At 42.1% G+C, this 19,566-nt stretch overlaps 2 protein-coding genes across 2 annotated transcripts in view; one reads left to right on the forward strand and one right to left on the reverse strand.

Annotated features, from left to right (window-relative positions):
- Positions 1-12,409, reverse strand: part of lrp2a (low density lipoprotein receptor-related protein 2a) — a 45,422-nt gene extending 33,013 nt beyond the window's left edge. Inside the window, exons 1-16 of the mRNA XM_069702523.1 lie at positions 12,306-12,409; positions 7,496-7,603; positions 7,006-7,128; positions 6,602-6,718; positions 6,057-6,167; positions 5,844-5,957; positions 5,633-5,749; positions 4,910-5,053; positions 4,698-4,817; positions 4,226-4,354; positions 3,549-3,718; positions 2,032-2,255; positions 1,395-1,601; positions 1,031-1,233; positions 732-872; positions 276-479 (exon numbers count right to left, since the gene is read on the reverse strand). Of these exons, the coding sequence (XP_069558624.1) occupies positions 276-479; positions 732-872; positions 1,031-1,233; positions 1,395-1,601; positions 2,032-2,255; positions 3,549-3,718; positions 4,226-4,354; positions 4,698-4,817; positions 4,910-5,053; positions 5,633-5,749; positions 5,844-5,957; positions 6,057-6,167; positions 6,602-6,718; positions 7,006-7,128; positions 7,496-7,603; positions 12,306-12,375 (2,302 nt within the window). The 5' untranslated portion in view covers positions 12,376-12,409. The remainder of the gene's footprint in view (positions 1-275; positions 480-731; positions 873-1,030; positions 1,234-1,394; positions 1,602-2,031; positions 2,256-3,548; positions 3,719-4,225; positions 4,355-4,697; positions 4,818-4,909; positions 5,054-5,632; positions 5,750-5,843; positions 5,958-6,056; positions 6,168-6,601; positions 6,719-7,005; positions 7,129-7,495; positions 7,604-12,305) is intronic.
- A 644-nt stretch (positions 12,410-13,053) lies between these two features.
- LOC138623112 (coiled-coil domain-containing protein 89) lies at positions 13,054-15,910 on the forward strand. Its single transcript, XM_069702411.1, has 7 exons — positions 13,054-13,140; positions 14,293-14,765; positions 15,065-15,195; positions 15,275-15,411; positions 15,492-15,568; positions 15,647-15,746; positions 15,823-15,910. Exons 1-7 carry the CDS (start codon positions 13,096-13,098, stop codon positions 15,907-15,909), a joined length of 1,050 nt encoding a protein of 349 aa, XP_069558512.1. The 5' UTR covers positions 13,054-13,095; the 3' UTR covers position 15,910.
- Positions 15,911-19,566: the final 3,656 nt, after the last annotated feature.

Genomic DNA, 19,566 nt, shown 5'->3' on the forward strand with positions numbered 1-19,566 from the left:
TTCCTTTCAGGTCCTTCATCTGATATGCAAGTTGATTATGTGATCTATTTTGCACAATCCATACTCCTGCCCATAGTACCAACTGGCCCTATCAGGCACTCCCTTAACACCCTGTATAAGCCTGACCTAATAACAAGGTAGTGCTCTCTGCTAGGAATGAAATTATCCAAGGATGCAAACACAGAAAAAAACACTTGAAACATATTAGCTGATATTGTCATGGTATGAATGAGCACAGTAGTTAGAGATCAAACAGCAACAGACAAGATGCTCACCTGTCCCATCCACATTCTGTTTATAGATAATATCTTTGGCCGTGTCTGAGAAGAAGATAGCATCATCCTCAGCACTAAAATCCACTCCGACAAAGTAGGAAGGTGATCCAGTGACAGGCAGGATGATGTCTTCCTGAGTAGAGAGGTTGAAGGGGATCCCTCTAACGGCCAGCTGGCTGGAGAACAACAGAAACTGCCTCAAAGCTGCAGGTAAGAAATCAGAAGACCAGATGAAACAAAACATCTATTCACACCAAAAGACATTGAGTCCAGCAAAAACATCATGTCCCAAAGGAAACTAAACAACATGAAACCAATGGGGATTTTACGTGCCGGTAATTTCCAAGTGAACCATTACATCTTCAGGGTATTAAGTATGATTTTACACTTTGAACCAGGAAACATACTGAGATCTGTAATAGATCAATGCAGTTAAACAGGAACATTTTCTCTTACCAGAACATCGCTTCCCATCAGCATGTAAGTCATAGCCCATGCGGCATTTGCAGCGGTAACCTAATCCTTCATTGTCACTCCTATGACTCAGTACACAGATCTGCTCACATCCACCTCTGTCTACACTGCAGGGGTTTGGCACTGGAGACAAAGGAAAACTATTTCAGAAACTGAAAAACTTAAATGACACAAAAACACCAGCAGTTACATGTCTGCCAATCTGGGTAAATGAACATGATGCTGAAGCAGGAAGTGTAAGAACTGAGAGCTGCCTCGGGATCACTGAAGAGTGGGTTTACCTTGTGGCTGTTTCAGCTGATGTATCACTGCTACTCCATGTGGAGTCTGAGAGGTGCTGTAAATGACTTGAGCACTGCTGTCAGTGAACTTGTTGGCTTTCATCACGGCCATCTTGGTCCAGTCCGTGAAGTAGACATTGTGCTCAAACAGACTGATGCCGAATGGGTGTGGGATCACAGCACCTCCATGGACCACTGTTTTTCTATTAGAAAAAATATTGAGGACATTCATTTATTAAAATGTAAATACACATGTACTAATTTTACATCCCACGGTTTTCTTTTCTTTTGCAGGTTTATATTTCTAGCAAATTCATCTAAAAAAGATGTGCTCTTTTAGAGGAATAAAATAGGAAATATTTACCTATGCAAACCATCATATGTTGCAGTTTCAATGTAGTCATAACGACTGTCAACCCAGTAAATGCGCTTTGCCTCTATATCCAGTGTGATACCAGCTGGCCAGCCGAGTTTACTTCCAATGACCCCATATCGGTTGGTACCATCCATGTAGGCTCGCTCCAGGCCTGGCTGTCCATTCTGCGCCTCCCAATCTGAGAAGAACATATACCTGTGAAAAGAGGGGAATTTATTAATCTGCCAGTTTTCACTGAAGTGGGATCATTACATGAGAACGGCTCTTCACAGTTGGGGACACAGAAATAACCCCAGGCTTTCCCTATTTTAATTAAGTCTGGCATCCACAGCATTAAATTATGTCTCCAAGTGGGTGGCTGTGCATTCCACCAATGAGCTGTACATTAATTTAAGATAAGCAATTTCTCTGTAGCCACCTGGATCTCCTCCCCCCTTGAACTATTCTATTGGATTACAATTAGGGTCATCACTTACATTGCTCCTCACTAATCCACCCAGGGCAATCTCCTAATCTCACACACCCCTCACCATTATTCCATACCAGTGGAGCACGACAGATACTGAATGTGGAGATTGGCAGTGAGTGGGTAGATGAATGGATGGAAATTGCGAGATGTGCTCACCCGACAGTGGGGTCCACCGCCAGTCCTCTAGGGTTTCCGAGGTTTTCTGTGATGAGCGTGACCCGGTTACTTCCATCAAAGTCCACCATGTCGATCCTGTTGACGCTGGCCTCCACTACATACAGTTTATTGTTCACCCAATCCACAGCCAGATTCTCAGGGTGGTCAACTGATACGTTTAAAACCACCTGCACGTTGGAACCGTCCATATGCACAGAAAACACCTGTCCACAAAAGATACCATTGTTGTTATAAAATTAGTCCTCAGGTGGTCACTCTTTACAGAGATAACGGGATTATGTTAAAAGTTACATTCACAAATTTTCGAGTGTATCAACATACAGTTCTTACATGTCTATATGTACATTAAAATAGTTTTTGGCTGCTGATAAGAGAAGAGAATTTTGCACTAATTAGACTGTAACTTTGAAATACAGCCACTGCTGAAGCCTAATATTTGGAATACATTTTTCGACAGGACATGGACTCAGGATCTTGTCCCTAACCACTGAAATTAAAACTTCTTTAAGAGGGAAACTTTTTGTGGCCAATATGAACAGAAGAACTGTTTTAATGAGCATGTGTGAACGTACGTATTCGTTCAAGATAAATGTAAAAAAAACCCAAAAAAAACGTTTGTTTGTTTTCTTTTTGGTCTTGTTTAATTTCTGTGAATCTTTAAGGTGGTTTTCTGAACCTGTCACTCGAGCAATACTACCGTATGATAGCACCAGTTTCTCAGACTGGAAGCCTTGGCACTATGCAGCTGGTTAGGGGAGCACTGCTCTTAGCAGCGCCGCTTCTTTTGAAACAAGATCTTGATGTCTAAAAAGCAGGATTTTCAACTGACCTGTTTAAAGAGAAACTGAAGATGTGGAAATAGCCTGGTAGTTTAACCTTTCCGGTTGCATTCACATGCCCTGTTTGTGCTCTCCCTACTTTGAATCTGACATGCTGCCATGGAGGTGGCTAATATACACAGATGCCCAGTCAGAGATATGTCTCAGCCTGCCAGCCAAGGGGCTGCAATTTAAACCAGTGAAAAGCCCAGACATGAGCTGAACAAAGACTTTTTAGCTGGCCAAAGAATGCATATAAACGGACAGTGCTACTGAAAACAAATACAGCATGATTAGTTCGAACAAGATCGAGTTACAAAAATTGCACCGTGGTATGTGAACATCATACCAGCCTATCAGACAGCTTTCAAGATTAGGCCATTTGGATTCCATTACATATCTACTTCCCCTTCATTACGACCCAGCCGCAAAGGGCCCAACAGATATTCCATTATTATAGTATCAACATTGCTGATATTTTAAAGGATAACTGAAAGAATTTGGTCCTGGCCAGCTTCAGTCTTACTCAAGCATTTACACAAACAAGAAACTGCTCTACTCCCCATAAAATATTATCCTGACTGACCAGCCTGTTTTGGAGGTTAATGCTTTATGACTAACATAATAGTTAAAGAGCAAATAATATACTTAGCATTGAAATTAGTTAAAATGAGGTACCTTATTTTGGATGGTATCAGTCCAGAAGATCATTTGGAGATTATAGTGGAAGTCCACTCCCACTACAACCCCTCTGTTTTGTGAATTAACCAAAGTGCTCAGGCTGTTGCCATGGATATCACCTATTAGCAGGTCTCTGCCATTTGAAAATATCAAGGAAGGAACTCCAGCTGCAGAGAAAACAAAAAGTTAATAAACACAGCATTAAGGCATTAAGACATTTTGACCTTTTAAATTTAAGGTTAGAAGCCGGGCCTGTTTTATGTTAATGTTAAAACAGATATCTGCTTCATAGCATGCACTGTAAACTAAAAGATGAGTGGAAATTTACAGAATGTAGGCCATAATTCAGATCCCTGACTCACTCAGATTAATGAAGGTAGAGTACTTTCAAGTCACTATCATTACACATTTTTTTCACTAAAGCTAAAGGCAATGAGGTCAGCCTCTCAGTCAACACTCGTTCTATGTTCTACAAAGGCAAGAGACTTACTAAAACAACATCTAGCACGCAACAATGCACCAGAAAGAAGCACAGACAGTCGGTACTGAGGTTGCCAAAAAGGAGAGGGGTCTATGCTAATGGGATATCACTTGGACGGATCATTCATTCATTTCAGATCAGAGCATATTGTATGTAAATCAAAGTATTCAAACAGAGGGAAAGTGCCACCTACTCGTGGTGTCAGCTCGACAGTATCTGTGCTGCTCCAGGACGTAACCCTCTCGGCAGCTGCAGTGATGGGAGCCGATCCGGTCCTCACACAGATGGTCACACACGCCCCACATCGAACAGTCGTCAAAATCTTCGGCATGATGAAAAGAAAAACACAGCGGATGAGGATTGAACACTGATTATTTGGTTGGAGTACATAAACACACAGATACACAATCAGCAGATTTAATGGGCAGTTCTATGAACTGGATCTGTTGATCCGGTCAGGATCAGAATGTGAATGCAGCTTGTATAAATGCTCCAAAGAACAAAGCTCCACCATGGAGGTCCCGGTACCAGGACCAGACTATATCTGTTATAAAAACTCAACCTGCACAATTTTTCCAAGGTTGGCAAGTGTGGCACATTCACTGAAAAGGTGTGGATGGACAAAAATGTGCTCGCATGCAGTAAAGTTAATGAAAGGTATGTACCTATACATGAGCGACTATTGTTGCTGCTGACAATATATCCAGTAGGACAGGAACAAGTTCCTCCATCAGGGGAAGCATGACAGTGATGCTCACAGCTCAGAGAGGCACATTTCCAGATACCTGACCAACACAAAAAAACAGACGAGTGTTTAATATTCTTCAGTGGCCTATGTTAGATGTCCTAATGTGTACTTGACAGTGTTGGTACTAACTGCAGTTGCGCCCAGCAGTGGTGTTGGTTTCATCCTCTCCCTCAGGACAGTGAGCCGTCCCATCGCACAGCTTATCCATGGGGATACAAAGGCCAGAGGATGGACAGGGCCATTCCCGTGGATAGCACTCCTGTGGTACGTTATCTGCAGACAAAATTAATTCATCTTCTTAGCACATTAAAAAAAGGAAAAATAACAGTCAGAAAACAGGGCAGCAGGTAGTTTTACATGCGTCGGACTGTTGGGAATAAAAAGATATTCTATGTGCTAGTTGGGTATTAAGGACAGGCAGCATTATCTCCACAGGAATGTGGTTCTGATCTTAAGAAAATTGTGACTAGGACATTGTGGGGGAAATGGCTGTCACTTTAAATTGATGCAGGGGAGCGGGGCTTTGAGGGGGTCACATGGGGGCTCACAGAGCTTCTGTAGCCCATCCTCTAAAAACACACACTCTTCACAGCCATGTGGAGGAATTCTAAAGCCCTTTGGGGGGCTGCGCAATCTTGTGCCACAAAGAGTCATTTGAATAACACACTTAAAGGGAGCACAGGCACAGCATCTCTCTGGAACAAACCAACCATGGAGACTTCAGGTTTGCAAAGCAGAAGTTCTTACTCCTTTTAGTGCTATTTAACCAGCTAAATGTAATTAAGGCTTCTGGTCCTAATCATACAAACTAACTAGATATATGATAACTGAAGTTAACTACTGCATACTTACCACAGCCTTTTTCATCTGCGTTGTCCTCACAGTCATCCTCTCCATCACAAAGCCAGATTTGGTGGATACAGCGGCCACTGGGGCAGGTGAAGTAGTTCCCGTTACATGTAGGATATGCTGCAGGTGAAGGGGACAAAAAGATTTAAGGCTGATAGTCGGCTGGGTTACATACAAAAATAAGTAAAAGGGGTGAGAGACAGATGCTACATACTGCAGTTCAGCTCATCGCTTCGGTCTCCACAGTCATCGTCATGGTCACAGACATAGCGTTGAGGAACACACGCTCCATTATGACATGGAAACAGGCCCGTGTTGCAGTGCTGTGCTAAAGAAAACAAAGAGGCAAAAAAAAAGATGTAGTTTTTGGTGTGATGCTTTTGGAGGTCTGAACTTAAATAATTGAACTTTAAAATTGGCTTCTTACTGCAGTTTGCCTCATCAGAGCCATCGCGGCAGTCGACTATCTGGTCACATCGCTGAGTCCGGTTGTAGCAGGCCCCATTGGCACACCTCAGCTGTGTACACTCGGCGTAATCTGGAAGATTAAACCATCACCAGGCCAACATTATGTATTCAAATCAGCCTGACAACTGTGCGCTTTTCAGCTTTTAACACGTGAAAAGTTCTGTGAATTGGAAGGATAAGAGACTCAAATTTAACAGCACCACCGTAACAGCAGCAGTTGCCACAGCATTCTTGATGCAATTGTGAGATTACCACAGTGTGCAGTGCTGTGAGTCCACCATGTCGGCACAATAATGGCATAGCAGCTGAACTTCAGCTTGACTAATCCACCAAAGAATCTGCAATCAACCTCTGACAACAAGAAGCATATTGTGGCCCATTCTGTCAGTCAGCGAGCCTCTTAATCTTAACAAATTGATTAAAATGCCACAGGAGCTGAGATAAAAAAAAAAAATGAAAAAAATGAAAAAAAAAAAAAGTGAAACCACCCTGGAGAAGACTTACGGCAGTTTCTCTCGTCAGACCCATCCGAGCAGTCTGCCAGACGGTCACATCGGTATTCTCCTGGGATGCACGCACCGTTACTGCAGCTGAACTGACTGCTGGTGCACGTCCTTCCAGCTGAGAGCAGATCGGAGAGCGTTTTATCAACACATGGAAAGGTTTCATTTACATAGTTCTTATAGGCAGTTTAAAATTCAAAGTATTGTAGATGTATTCAACAGTCGTCAAACTTTCTTAGTCATACAGATCGTCTGAAAGATCTTATTGTTCAAACCCACATACCTTGGTCAAGAATCAACAATTCAAATAATGCCAAATATTTCGTGCTGACTGCTATGATGACTTGCTCATGAAACACTGATAAGCTCCCCTGAAGAGTTGCTAATAATGACAAATGCACTTACCACAGTGTTGCCTCTCATCTGAGCCATCCTCGCAGTCTTCCTCATCATCGCACACCCAGATATCTGGGATGCACTCGCCATCACTCAGACACTGGAAATGACTGTGATCACATGTTACCTGAGCTGTGGGAATACACACCAAGAATTTCATTATTTACACCGGCTGATTGAAATCCTCTAGTAAGAATTTACGATACGCACATTTGATCAAGTACAATACATTACTACAATTTTGTATTACTTGTATTTTACTTGAGCGTTTTTATTTTATCCAATTAAACACAAGTTATTTTGCAGAATACAATCCTATGATTATTGTACTACTGAAATTATAATACACCATTTTTAATGAAAGCAGGATTGTATTTCAAGAAATCGGAGTATTTTTCCTCCGCGGCTTGGAATAACACATCCAACAAGCATTACGCCAGGTATTCCAACCCTCTCAGGTATTTTATGGACATACAGTGTGATGTAATGAGCAACTCACGGCAGTCTTGTTCATCAGAGTCATCCACACAGTCTGATGTCCCGTCACAGTGCCAGTCACCCGGGATACATCGACCTGTCCCACAGCGGAACTGCCCCAATTCACATCCTACACACAATTACAGTTTTTTTTATAATTCAGTATTTAATTAAAATCAAGTTTTTCTTTCATGCTAAAAGTAACTTTTATCCACGGATATTGTTTTCTACAGATGTGTTAGTGTTAATATTAGTATTCTTTTATCCCGTCTCCATTTTTTGTCAGCCTGTCCAAAAAGTGAGAATTTTGGAATTCTTAAATATTCTATTATATATTTATTTCGTGAAAAACTTAGCATAGAGGAGCAGAGCAGCCTTCCACTGATGGAGCTTGTTGGTAACAGCATTAACAAGCCTTGGAGACAAGCGTGCCAGCCATCCCCCCTCCGACAGTTACACAACCTTCACTGCACTCTTCTCGAGCCTCCTTTTGATGTTCTCACTGAGTGGCATCTGTAGAGATAAGATACCACCACTCTACCTTCCCTGACATTTTCCAGGGGAGATTGATTCAGGCAGCATACTCAGAGGCAGAGTACTCCATCAGAGCCGTCCAAATAGAAATGTGCAATTCTGATGGTGTGTCTGACAGCCCGATTTATGGCCCACGCTGTTCCTGTCCAGTCTGAAATGTAATTGGAATAAATAGTGGTACTGGGTGGTACCGCAACTATTTCAACTCAAATTCTTCATGAGAAGAAGTGAGAGGTGGTGATTGGTGGTGCATGCTTGGGGTTGGTGGTCTGTTTCTGTCCTGTCTTATCCGGCATTTTTAAAACATTCTTCCTCAAATAGCTTCTGACACTTAATATTGGGATTACTTATCTAAAATCAAACGGCTCTACGATTTCACCACAATGACTTGATTTTAAGGATTTATTATATTTTTGATGGCGTAATGTGTATTTACCAAAGCAAAAACATGTCTTAAAGGTAAGTTACTAAAAATGAATTTTCTACAAGCCAACAATCAGCCTCTCACTTTTAAAGATGGATCACTTTTACAACAGTTGTGTGGTCACGGCCTCGGCTACTGCACTAAAAGCCTTGTGTACGTTGCATTCTTGTCTCCTATCAATTAACCTGCAGACCACCAAACTACTTTACAACCAACTCAGCAAAACAGGCTGCGTATTTAACTCTATCAGCAGCCAGCTCAGTTTCCTAATGATAACATAGCTCACAATGTGCTCAAAGGGAGCCGTTGTTGCGAGGCAGTGATCCCAGCGGTTTCAGCCTCATCTATAGCATGGCAGCAGGGACACGTGTTGCAAACAGTATACAAATGGCTAAAAGATGCACTCTATTGAACAAAAATATAATATGTCCCTTGGTGAGAAGACACACAAAATACTGAGTCAACACTTTGGTCTGTATAGGACAGGAGTTTCAGAAACACAAATAATTCTCTTATTAAGACTAAATAAATGTGTAGACAATACTCAAATGAACTTAATGAATTAAATTAGATGATCAAAATCTGCTTTAAAAAGACCAAGATGTGTTTACCCACTATACATACAGACCTAGGTTGATAACTTAAAACCATGTATGCCAGGGAGAAACCAATCTGCTCGAGGCTTTCAAATGCAGCCAGTGTTTCCTGACAGCATTACTTCTGGGAAAGGTGACAGATACAGCACACTGAAGCTGAACCTTTCAGCAGATCTATCTTGTGTGAAGGTTCTTCTTACATTCTGAAAGGAACGTCTATGTAACTTTTCCTTAATCCTCAAATTTCTGCCTTCAAGCAGACAAAGTTGCAATTTGACTGTCAATTAATATCAGAGATGGTAAAAGCAAAGTTGAATGGTGCAAATCTACAATTTAGAAAGGTTTAGTCTGAATCTGGAAATCAGCTGTTTTGTTTTTAATTAGTGCTTCAGCTAAGTCTTGTTGTGTAATTTGATGTTTTCCTTTCCCTTCCTTCTACTCTTGTCTTTTCTAATTAGCAACTAAAACCCACAGCAGGAGAGAGCACTGCTCTATCCGTGGATGTAGATAAGGATAACCTACCATTACCCAACAAAGAGGAGCACTGAAGGAATTTTCATTAGAATGAAGCCCCCCGAACGCCTTAAACCCCACTGTGAAATTACAATGGCACAAAAGACACGCCAGCAGGGATGCCAACTCATAACTGGAAGTATCACCCTAAAACGAGGTTACTTTGGAGATGGACAGCAGAGAGCAGAGTACAGTAAGGCTTGCTTCCTGCGATACGGTAAAACAATGGTAAAAACTTAAGCCCCCGTCTCCCAACCACCCGAGAAGAAAACACCTGTCCACCGCTGCCCAAACACCTCTTTCCTGTCGTGTAGAGCGCCTATAAGATGTCTTCGAGCTTTCACCAATATGCTGTCCTCTGCACTCAATGAATGTGTGTGGAGAAAGGTTGAGAAAACGTCTGCTGGCAGCATGAAACGCTGGACCCGTCCATGCTGTCAGGGCGAAGTGCTGCTGCCTATTTCATATGGAAATCAATGCAGCAGAATGCAGTCAATTGCCAAACAAGTGACTTTGGCTCTCACTGCTCCACTCAAAAACAGCTAAAGTCCGAAAGGCTTTGGCAGAGGAATGGGAGCAAAAGGAAGGCATACACAGAGTGAGGAATAAAGCCTCGGTCTGGTCAGAATTTATGAATACTCAACATTTTAGTTCACGGTCTTAACAAAAGAATGAGTGAACAGAAAATGAAGCTGTCACAATGCAATAACACAGCTAGCGGACAACTTATTTTGCCTCACAGCTCACTAGCAGCTGGTTCGAGGCTAAACTCCATCCTCGGTGTTTTTAGCACAGACTGAGGGAGCTGCGAAAGGATTTGCTCTCAATTTGTGTCAGCTGTGTTCCAGTTTCTGACACAGTGCTGCTGCTGCTCAAAGATTTAGGCTCCTTCACCGTAAAGAAGATGGCATGCGCAGGATTTAACGTGCACATGCTGGCCAAGTTTGTGTGTCTTGAAAAGTTTGAACACAAAGGAAAACATTACCGATGTCGTTACAGACTCGGACTAAAAATAGGTTTGGTTAAATCAAGGCGGATTAGCCCCGCACTAATGTTATGTTATATTATGTTATATGATGTTATGTTAATGGAATAACCCTCATATCCCATTAAATACAAACTTTAAAACACCATTAAAGTTCCTATTCTTTACTTAGTGGGTTATTAAGATTTTACTGGTGAATGAGTAAAGGAGGAAACAACTTCATTTAGTGACAAAAAATGTCTCGAACAGCAAAAATGACGGAGAATAGTTAACACACCAGACCAGCACCATGAAACCTTCCTGGACTGTCACACTAGCTATTAATGCCAGTGTAAGCATTCAGCAGCAGTATTAAGCACAAGGCCGGGATAATGTTTTCCAGAAGGTCACAGAAGAAACGATCATCAAACTAAAGTGTTTTTGTGGAGGATATAATGGAGAGGAGACCTTTCCCCTTTCATACTAACATTATTTAACTCCTGCCAATCTTATATTTTCTAAGTGGCACATCCGACACTCACAATAATAACGATAATCATTAACTGGTATAAATGAATTTTATGCAAGCAGACTACATCGCTGTCTGTTAATCACAATATATCAGTGAATCATCAACATGAACATGCTGACAAAGTCCACTGAGATTCTGCTGATTTAGTCAAGTCATCTCTTTGTACACGTCAGCTGTCATCAGCAATATTTCATCTCGAAGTTCTGTAGCTGCCGAGATTCAAAGGAAATGCCAAGTGAATTTTTTAAATGCTACAGTCTCAGTGTCAACACGGTTTTATTGTCTTGTTGGCGTGGGCTGTCTACATTTTCTGGTTGTCTGTTAGCCACTGAGGAAATAGGCCCAGGAAATGTCATAACAAATAAATAAGAAAGCAATAGCTGAGGCCTTGCTCTCGGTACAGGGTTTTTCTTAGCTCCAAACTGCTCCTTAGCTTGAAATGATTCCATTCTGCAGCAGCTGCAGAGTAATTAGTTGCTTGATTCACACTAAGGAGCTTACATACTAAGGGTTGAGCAAAAAGAAAGCAGATTACAATTTGAGAAGTAGGATCTAGCCGGGCTACAAACACAACAGACAAGCATGAGACCGTCACGTACAAAGAGCATTTATCTGAACATTTGGCATCTCTCTCTTTCACGTCAGAAAATAAAGTTCTTCCTCGAGCTGCGGTCGAATCTGAATCGGTGGTTTGCGGCGTGAAATCTGCTCCACTGAATGAGATTTGTACCAGCAGCTCAGTCCTCACAGATTGTCTGGAAGTCACATGCTCTTTTCTGTTACCTAGCAACAGTAAAGCTCAGGCAAAAGTTCCTCCAGAGAAGGTCCGATCTGTCTGAGGAAGGCTTTGTGCTCAACCTTTAAAGTAATACCATGTGGCAAAACATTTACCCCACAGCCAGATTTACTTTACCTCGTCACCACGGCAACAGTACGGGAAGATATTGTGTACCCCCAAATTAAATAGTGGTTTTTTTTATTTTATTTTTTTATATCATTAACATGTTTATTTCCATATGTTCAGCTGATTTATTCTATTTGATTGCGCTCCAACGTTAACTGTTACTCACTGGATAGATACTTTCATTTCCTTTAATGCAGAAGCAGCTCAGCTTCAATTCCCGTTTTTTGTTTTGATGAGCAACAAGTGCACAGAGTGGATCACTGGCAGCACCACAAATCAGCACTTCCTCCATCAATCATTCAGTCTGTGGGCTTTTTTATTTTTTTTAAAAGCACTAAAAGAAAAAAGAAACTCAAACGACTGACCTTGAGTGTGGCACCATCCAACACAGCACATGAAGACGAGAAGGAGTTTAAGTAGCAGTGCTCTCCACATCCTGGCTGGTCCGTCCAGCTCCGCTGTGCAGATGGAGGAGCTGTGAGGACTGGGCTGGGATGCTTTCCTCTGTCTTGGCCCGCTGGTTGATGAAAAGGGGCGTGCACAAAAGCGCAGGACAGCCGCTCCCCCAACCCAGCCTCGGCCCTCCGGATAAACCCTCCGGCCCTGGAATCTGCATAACGCCATGCAGGTCCGACTTGTCCCGAGTGCCAGTGGTCGCTGTTATTTTGCTCCACTCTTGGGGATTAAGGTGTAGTCTACGTGTGTTAGGGAGGACAATCATGATAGGTTAATTAAATCAATATATATAAATACAAACAAAAACAAACAAACAAACAAAATCCTTTTATTAGGGTTTAATAAAATCACAGGGAAATCATAGTAAACCTTCAAAAGTAAAAGTGACATGTGCCACATAACTTTACGCAACTAAACAAAAGTACCAAACAGGATTTGAGCAACGTGAGAGAACTCCTGCCAATCCTCCACCCTGGCTTCACCAGATCTCCGCCTTCCTCCACTGTGCTGGCGGTGGATTAACAGCTCCGCACCGCCACCGTGCGGCGAGCAGCGGGACTTGTAGCTCACCTGCAGCTGAGAGGGCGTTTCTGAGATGGTTGCTATGAGCGACCGAGCAACTGAAACTTTATGACGTTTGCAACGAAAAACTAAACCGCGTTTAGAAAAAAAATACAAAAGTGTTTGTACGCAAGAAGCATGTCGACTCCACCGAGGAGCGCAGGAAAGCTGATGAAGGTGGAGGTACGTGGAAATAACACATCTCTGCTCACCTTCCTCCCGCTGAGATGAAGGTTTCTCTGGAGTTAGCCGTTTCCAGGCAACACTCACAATTCAGTTGTCTTACTTTATATTAGAGAAGCGTTTCAATTATTTCAAGTCTTTAAAATCATTTTTAAACTTGCCGGAAGTCATAAATGAGGTATTTATCGGTAAAATGAAGACTGAACTACAAACCGTCAGTCAAACATTACTGTCTCCTGCACGCGCAGTCTTCAGTGACGTCAGCGCCAGATTGTTATTGCACGTGTTGGATTAATTTCTGTGTTTATGGTCATTATTGCACATTCATTAAATCATTGACTATTGGTTTATACTCCCACTCCACTATCAACAATATTCTTCTTTCTACTGCATCGCACATATTTGGCAGGTGGAGTTACTTCCTAGATTTTGTACAAAATAATATGAGATATTATCATTATATAGATCATTATAATAGTTTATCATTTTGTATAAACAGGAGTTAAAATTAGCTCCTAACTCGACCATCTTACAGTAAAGGCATCAGAAAGTTTGTATTCTATCTACAAAAGTATATTCTAATATATATCAAATTAGACTAATATATCTTAAATTCTATTTTTAACCTAATTATATAAAATGCAAATATTGTTCTATTTGATCTAGTAGTATAGTAGTTAATAGTTTTGTATAGATACATAAATACACCGGTTTTTTTTTACCTACCTCGTTATGTGTTTGTGTAAATTATGTGTGTTTGTGATCTATGTGAATTTCTGCTGCAGCCCGTTACGGCCCACGTACTGTCAACCACCTCTAACGAAGGGATTTACTGAGAATATTATTTCTTGCACCAATATTGATATTGAACCTTTAACGTGTTTCTATTTCTAAATGCTTTTCACCAGAAAACACTGATTATACTGTCTCGCAACATAACACGTGTCAGCTCAAGTCACTTTATATAGTAAGTTACAGAATTAGAGACAGTTCCCTCATGATGAAGCTGTTAACGAGTGTGGTTTGTGTAAAGAGAAAACCTCAGACCGACGCTGGGCTTTAGAGTAGGTGGCCATCTTCTTTGTCCTGTTGGTGTGAGATGAGAGCAGTTGTTGTCATGTTTTATTCACCCTTTCTTACTTTTGTTCCCAGTGTATGGACGGAGCTCAGACGTTGGCAGACAAGCTCCAAAGTCTTGCTAAAGAGGATGTAACAGAGAAGAGGACGCTGCGCTCCAAGATAGATGAACAGTCGAGTCTGATCTGCATCCTGAAACAGAGAGCAGATGAGATGCTTCTCCGGTGTCAAGCCCTGCAGAAAACCAATACAGAGCTCGAAGACCGAGTGACAGACTGCCAGAAAGAACTGGATAGGGAAAGAAAGAGGGCTCAGACATTAGAGAAAAGATTTATGGATTTAGCTGCCAACAATCAAGCAATTATTTGCTTCATGGAGGAGTACAAAGACCACAACGTCCAGCTGAAGCAGGAAAACAAACAGCTGCTGTCAGAAAATGAATCACTTTTTTCCAAAAAGTTACACGACAAAGAAATGTGTTTTCAAAAAGTCTCGCAAGACATCAAACTGCTGACAGAGAAATATACAAACAAAGAAAAGGAATATCTGTAAGAAAAAACATTCAAACTCTTTTACCAGTAAGGTGGATGATCGATTGTGTGACAGACTAAACTGCGAAGCATTCACGGCTTCAAGCTTCTAAAATTTCAAGAATTAATGTTTTTCTGTCATTTAATTGCAAATGTGTTATCTTTGGGTTTTGAGTATTTTCATGAAAAAAATCTGAAGAGAAATTGTAATCTTTACTGAATATTGGAAAAATAATCAATACAGATTTATCAGTAAGGAAAAGAGTAACTTACCATTGGTTGCATTTCTACTTTATTATTTAACATTTGTGTTTCAGGGAGAAAATAACTGGATACGAGTTCAAACTCCAGGAACAGGCGACTCAGCATGAAGCCAAGGAGGCGTCACTACTCGACCAGTCGCAGAAAGCTCACCAGCAGCTCAAAGATGCTGCGGAGAAATGCAACGGTGTGTAGAAAGCGTCTCGTCATTTTCTGCATCGCTGCAAAATACTGTTGTGAACTTGTGGCCTGTTTTCCACAATCAGAACTGAAGCTGAAGCTCAAAGAAGCGAAAGAACAGCACGCTTTGAAGGAGAAGCAAATGAGCGCGAGCTCGACAAGCCTCACCAGAGAGAAGGACAAATTACTGAGTCTTTCCATGGAAAGAGGCAAAAAAATACAGGTGAATGAAAAGAGTATTTGTTCTTAGTAAAATGCACAGAATGAAACAATCACTTCTTTTACGTACAAATCGGTTTTTAGGAAAAACAAGAGGAGATCCAGCAACTGGAGACTAAATGGAAAGAGCAGAAGAGAGCCCGGGTCCAGGAACAGGACAGGTAACGCTGGGCGACAAGTGTCCTGGATTTCACCGTTAATGAGTAAAACCTGCATTTGTCCTCTACTTTTTTTTTCAGGTTTAAACTTGAAGCTGAAGCAGTTAACGCAGATGTGAGAGTGAAAGCTCTCCAGTCTGCTCTTGATGAATCCACGACAAAGCTTGAGAAGCTAAACAAGGTCGGCTGGAAGCTGCAGCTTTAATAAGTGTAACTGGCTGAGGACAGGCTGAATTTATCTTATTCTTCTTTTACAGGAATTGGATGCCTTCAAGGAACACAGCTCCAACCTCCTCACACAGGAAAGAGAGTTAAATAAGAAGCTTCGTCTTATGATAGGTTAAATTTCAGCATTACTTTATGGAACATTTATTAATGTGACTTTGTTTTGAATAAAAACACTTTTCGCTAAGAATGTTTTCTTGCTCTCAACACTAAATAAAGAAAACAAACCATGAGCAGACTGTTATGTATCACAAGGTCATTTTTTTAATTTCATATTCACCTTTTCAGAGAAATAGAACCTCAACACGTACTTAACACGACACGTTAGAGGTTCTTCAAATAGAAAATATACTGTACAAATGTTCTTCTGCCAGCTTCTCGGCCTTCTGGACCACTTCATGAAGACAGCTTGTCTGGCGAGGCGTCGTACTCTCAGCGTCACCACCGTCATCAGAAGTCCATCGAGTTCATCCAACTTAATCGATGGTTTCACCTCCCTGAACGCTGGAAGCCTTCGATTGTTTCCTGGAGAGGGACCAGCTCGCCCAAATGACCAGTAAGGACCTCGGCCACCTGGAAGGGCTGAGACAGGAAGGACAGGAAGGACTGAGACAGGAAGGGCTGGAAGGACTGAGACAGGAAGGACAGGAAGGGCTGAGACAGGAAGGACAGGAAGGACTGAGACAGGAAGGGCTGAGACAGGAAGGACAGGAAGGACTGAGACAGGAAGGACAGGAAGGACTGAGACAGGAAGGACAGGAAGGACTGAGACAGGAAGGACAGGAAGGACTGAGACAGGAAGGACAGGAAGGACTGAGACAGGAAGGACAGGAAGGACTGAGACAGGAAGGACAGGAAGGACTGAGACAGGAAGGACAGGAAGGGCTGAGACAGGAAGGACAGGAAGGACTGAGACAGGAAGGGCTGAGACAGGAAGGACAGGAAGGACTGAGACAGGAAGGACAGGAAGGACTGAGACAGGAAGGACAGGAAGGACTGAGACAGGAAGGGCTGAGACAGGAAGGACAGGAAGGACTGAGACAGGAAGGACAGGAAGGACTGAGACAGGAAGGACAGGAAGGACTGAGACAGGAAGGACAGGAAGGACTGAGACAGGAAGGACAGGAAGGGCTGAGACAGGAAGGACAGGAAGGGCTGAGACAGGAAGGACAGGAAGGACTGAGACAGGAAGGACAGGAAGGACTGAGACAGGAAGGACAGGAAGGGCTGAGACAGGAAGGACAGGAAGGACTGAGACAGGAAGGGCTGAGACAGGAAGGACAGGAAGGACTGAGACAGGAAGGACAGGAAGGACTGAGACAGGAAGGACAGGAAGGACTGAGACAGGAAGGGATGAGACAGGAAGGACAGGAAGGACTGAGACAGGAAGGACAGGAAGGACTGAGACAGGAAGGACAGGAAGGACTGAGACAGGAAGGACAGGAAGGGCTGAGACAGGAAGGACAGGAAGGGCTGAGACAGGAAGGACTGAGACAGGAAGGACAGGAAGGGCTGAGACAGGAAGGGCTGAGACAGGAAGGACAGGAAGGACTGAGACAGGAAGGACTGAGACAGGAAGGACTGAGACAGGAAGGACAGGAAGGACTGAGACAGGAAGGGCTAAGACAGGAAGGACTGAGACAGGAAGGACTGAGACAGGAAGGACAGGAAGGACTGAGACAGGAAGGGCTGAGACAGGAAGGACAGGAAGGACTGAGACAGGAAGGACTGAGACAGGAAGGACTGAGACAGGAAGGACTGAGACAGGAAGGGCTAAGACAGGAAGGACTGAGACAGGAAGGGCTGAGACAGGAAGCGCTGAGACAGGAAGCGCTGGATCTTGTGGGCACGAGCCAGTCAGCTGGTCTTCCTCAGAGGATCCATCCAGGATGGCGGTGGTGTCCTGCAAAGATTTGTAGTCCTACAAAAGAGAAAAGAAGTCGACATGGGATTTAAACTACATCTACAAGACCAACAGCTGATCAAAACTAAAACAGATTTCTTCATTTTTAATGCTTAATGGTCGCATTGCTCATATTTTGCTGAAGCTGAGGGTCACAGGCTGAAAAGCTGCAGGCAGTGTGGAAAACTTGAATAAGTAGTGTTGCTTAGGAAGGTCATTGATTGGAAACGTCTGACTGAAACAAAAGCACAAACAAATAGGAGCTTATCTCTTATTTAAGATGCTTTAAGTTAGTAGAAATCACTTCTGATTTCAAAGAATGACCGTTTCATGTTAACATCCATCTCACACTGACAGTCGGCCAAAGTTTTAAATATGTATTCACTTACTTGATTGTTTTCAGAGTTGATAGCAGGCTTTAAAGCCTGCAGGGCATCGCAGCACCTCCCACTGCACCCAGCAGGGTTAAGATGGCCGGAAGTGAGGCAACAGACACTCATGAGCACCGGCTGGCCTGCGCATGCGCGTTCTGACCTGTGTTTTTAATACCCTCCCTTACCGCAGGAGGGCAGCATAAACCCCTCAAGTCCTGTGAGCGGATTGAAAGTGTTTTAGTTCACGACAGATTTACGTCATTAAAATGGGGTAAGTAAAGATACACAAATAGTCGACTATAATGTTCCACTGAAAATAAGGTAAAATTAGGAGCCTGTGTTGTATATCCTCGAGCACGTGTGTCAAGTCAGTTTAATCAGAAACGGTAAAATAGATAAAAGTATGGGATTATTTGATTCGTAATAATAATCAACTAAAAACACACTGATAGGAGCATATGAATTGGGACATTTTTTATAAAACCTATTTAATACCCGGATACAATTAGATACTCTGCACTACTAGGTCACAGAAATACATGATGTGAAAATATTTAACCCCAAACAAGGCGCCCATATGGTAAATAAAATAGGGCCTAATATTGGCCTATTTTAGAGAAACCATTTTAAAAGTTTGATTCCTGTTTCTTTAGCCGAAACAACCAATTAAACCTTAAGATTTATTTAATGTATAAATGTAGGCCATAACTGTACAACTGTTAAAAAAACAACACAATTTATTTGCTTTTTTCAATATTTAGTTTATAAGTTTCATTCAGTTGGTCCATCTGTTAATCTTATTCCTGTAAAACTGTCATTCACTGCAGTTACTGTCTTTACTCCCATGTGATGTTTAAAATATACATTTTGCAAATAGCTTTCTGTTTTTCTAATCACTACTACACACAATCACAAAGGGGAAGATAAATAAAAGCATTGAGTCAGTGATGAACATACATGAAAGCCAATCAAACTTTACAATCATTTCCCAACTTGCAGTTTAGGTACACTATGAACGTTTGTCTTTCATCACAGAGCATAGATGCAGGATTAATTTTTCCAAACCATGATTCAGTGCAACATTCCTTTGTGTCAGAAAGTCTCCTTTAATTACTTCTTGCCTGGAGCTTTGCAATATAAAGCCTCTTCACCTCAAGCACAGCAGGCTGGAGGTCCCATGAATCCTCAGCCCGTCAGCACAGGACCGGCCCCATCTTTAAACCACACCGGGAGGAAGACGCTAAAAGGTCACCTCTGCTCGTGAATGGTCAGGTGGCCATTTTTAGGGTCCAGAAGGTGAAGTACCACCTGCAGCTTCCAGGCATTTATTTTCTGAAAATATATTGCCTGTCACTTGCTTAGTGCTTTCAAACCTCTTTTAATAAAATGATAATTAAAAGAAACAAATCACAACAGCCAACAAAAGGAATTCTGAATTTAGGGCACCAGCAGCACATGATTAAGGTTCCTGTGAGATCTTCATTGCTTGCAATTTGTAG

This window comes from Brachyistius frenatus, unplaced genomic scaffold (genome assembly GCF_029030835.1).
Source record: "Brachyistius frenatus isolate BFR_SWC_R1_liver_20210118 unplaced genomic scaffold, ASM2903083v1 Contig_42, whole genome shotgun sequence".
Lineage (NCBI taxonomy): Eukaryota > Metazoa > Chordata > Actinopteri > Embiotocidae > Brachyistius > Brachyistius frenatus.

What these genes read in the sequence shown, in the direction of transcription:
- LOC138623112 (XM_069702411.1), top strand. Translation starts at nt 13,096, where the DNA reads ATGTCGACTCCACCGAGGAGCGCAGGAAAGCTGATGAAGGTGGAG. An exon ending in GAAAGCTGATGAAGGTGGAG is followed by an intron (nt 13,141 to 14,292) that starts GTACGTGGAAAT and finishes TTTTGTTCCCAG; the next exon opens with TGTATGGACGGAGCTCAGAC. An exon ending in TGCTGCGGAGAAATGCAACG is followed by an intron (nt 15,196 to 15,274) that starts GTGTGTAGAAAG and finishes TTCCACAATCAG; the next exon opens with AACTGAAGCTGAAGCTCAAA.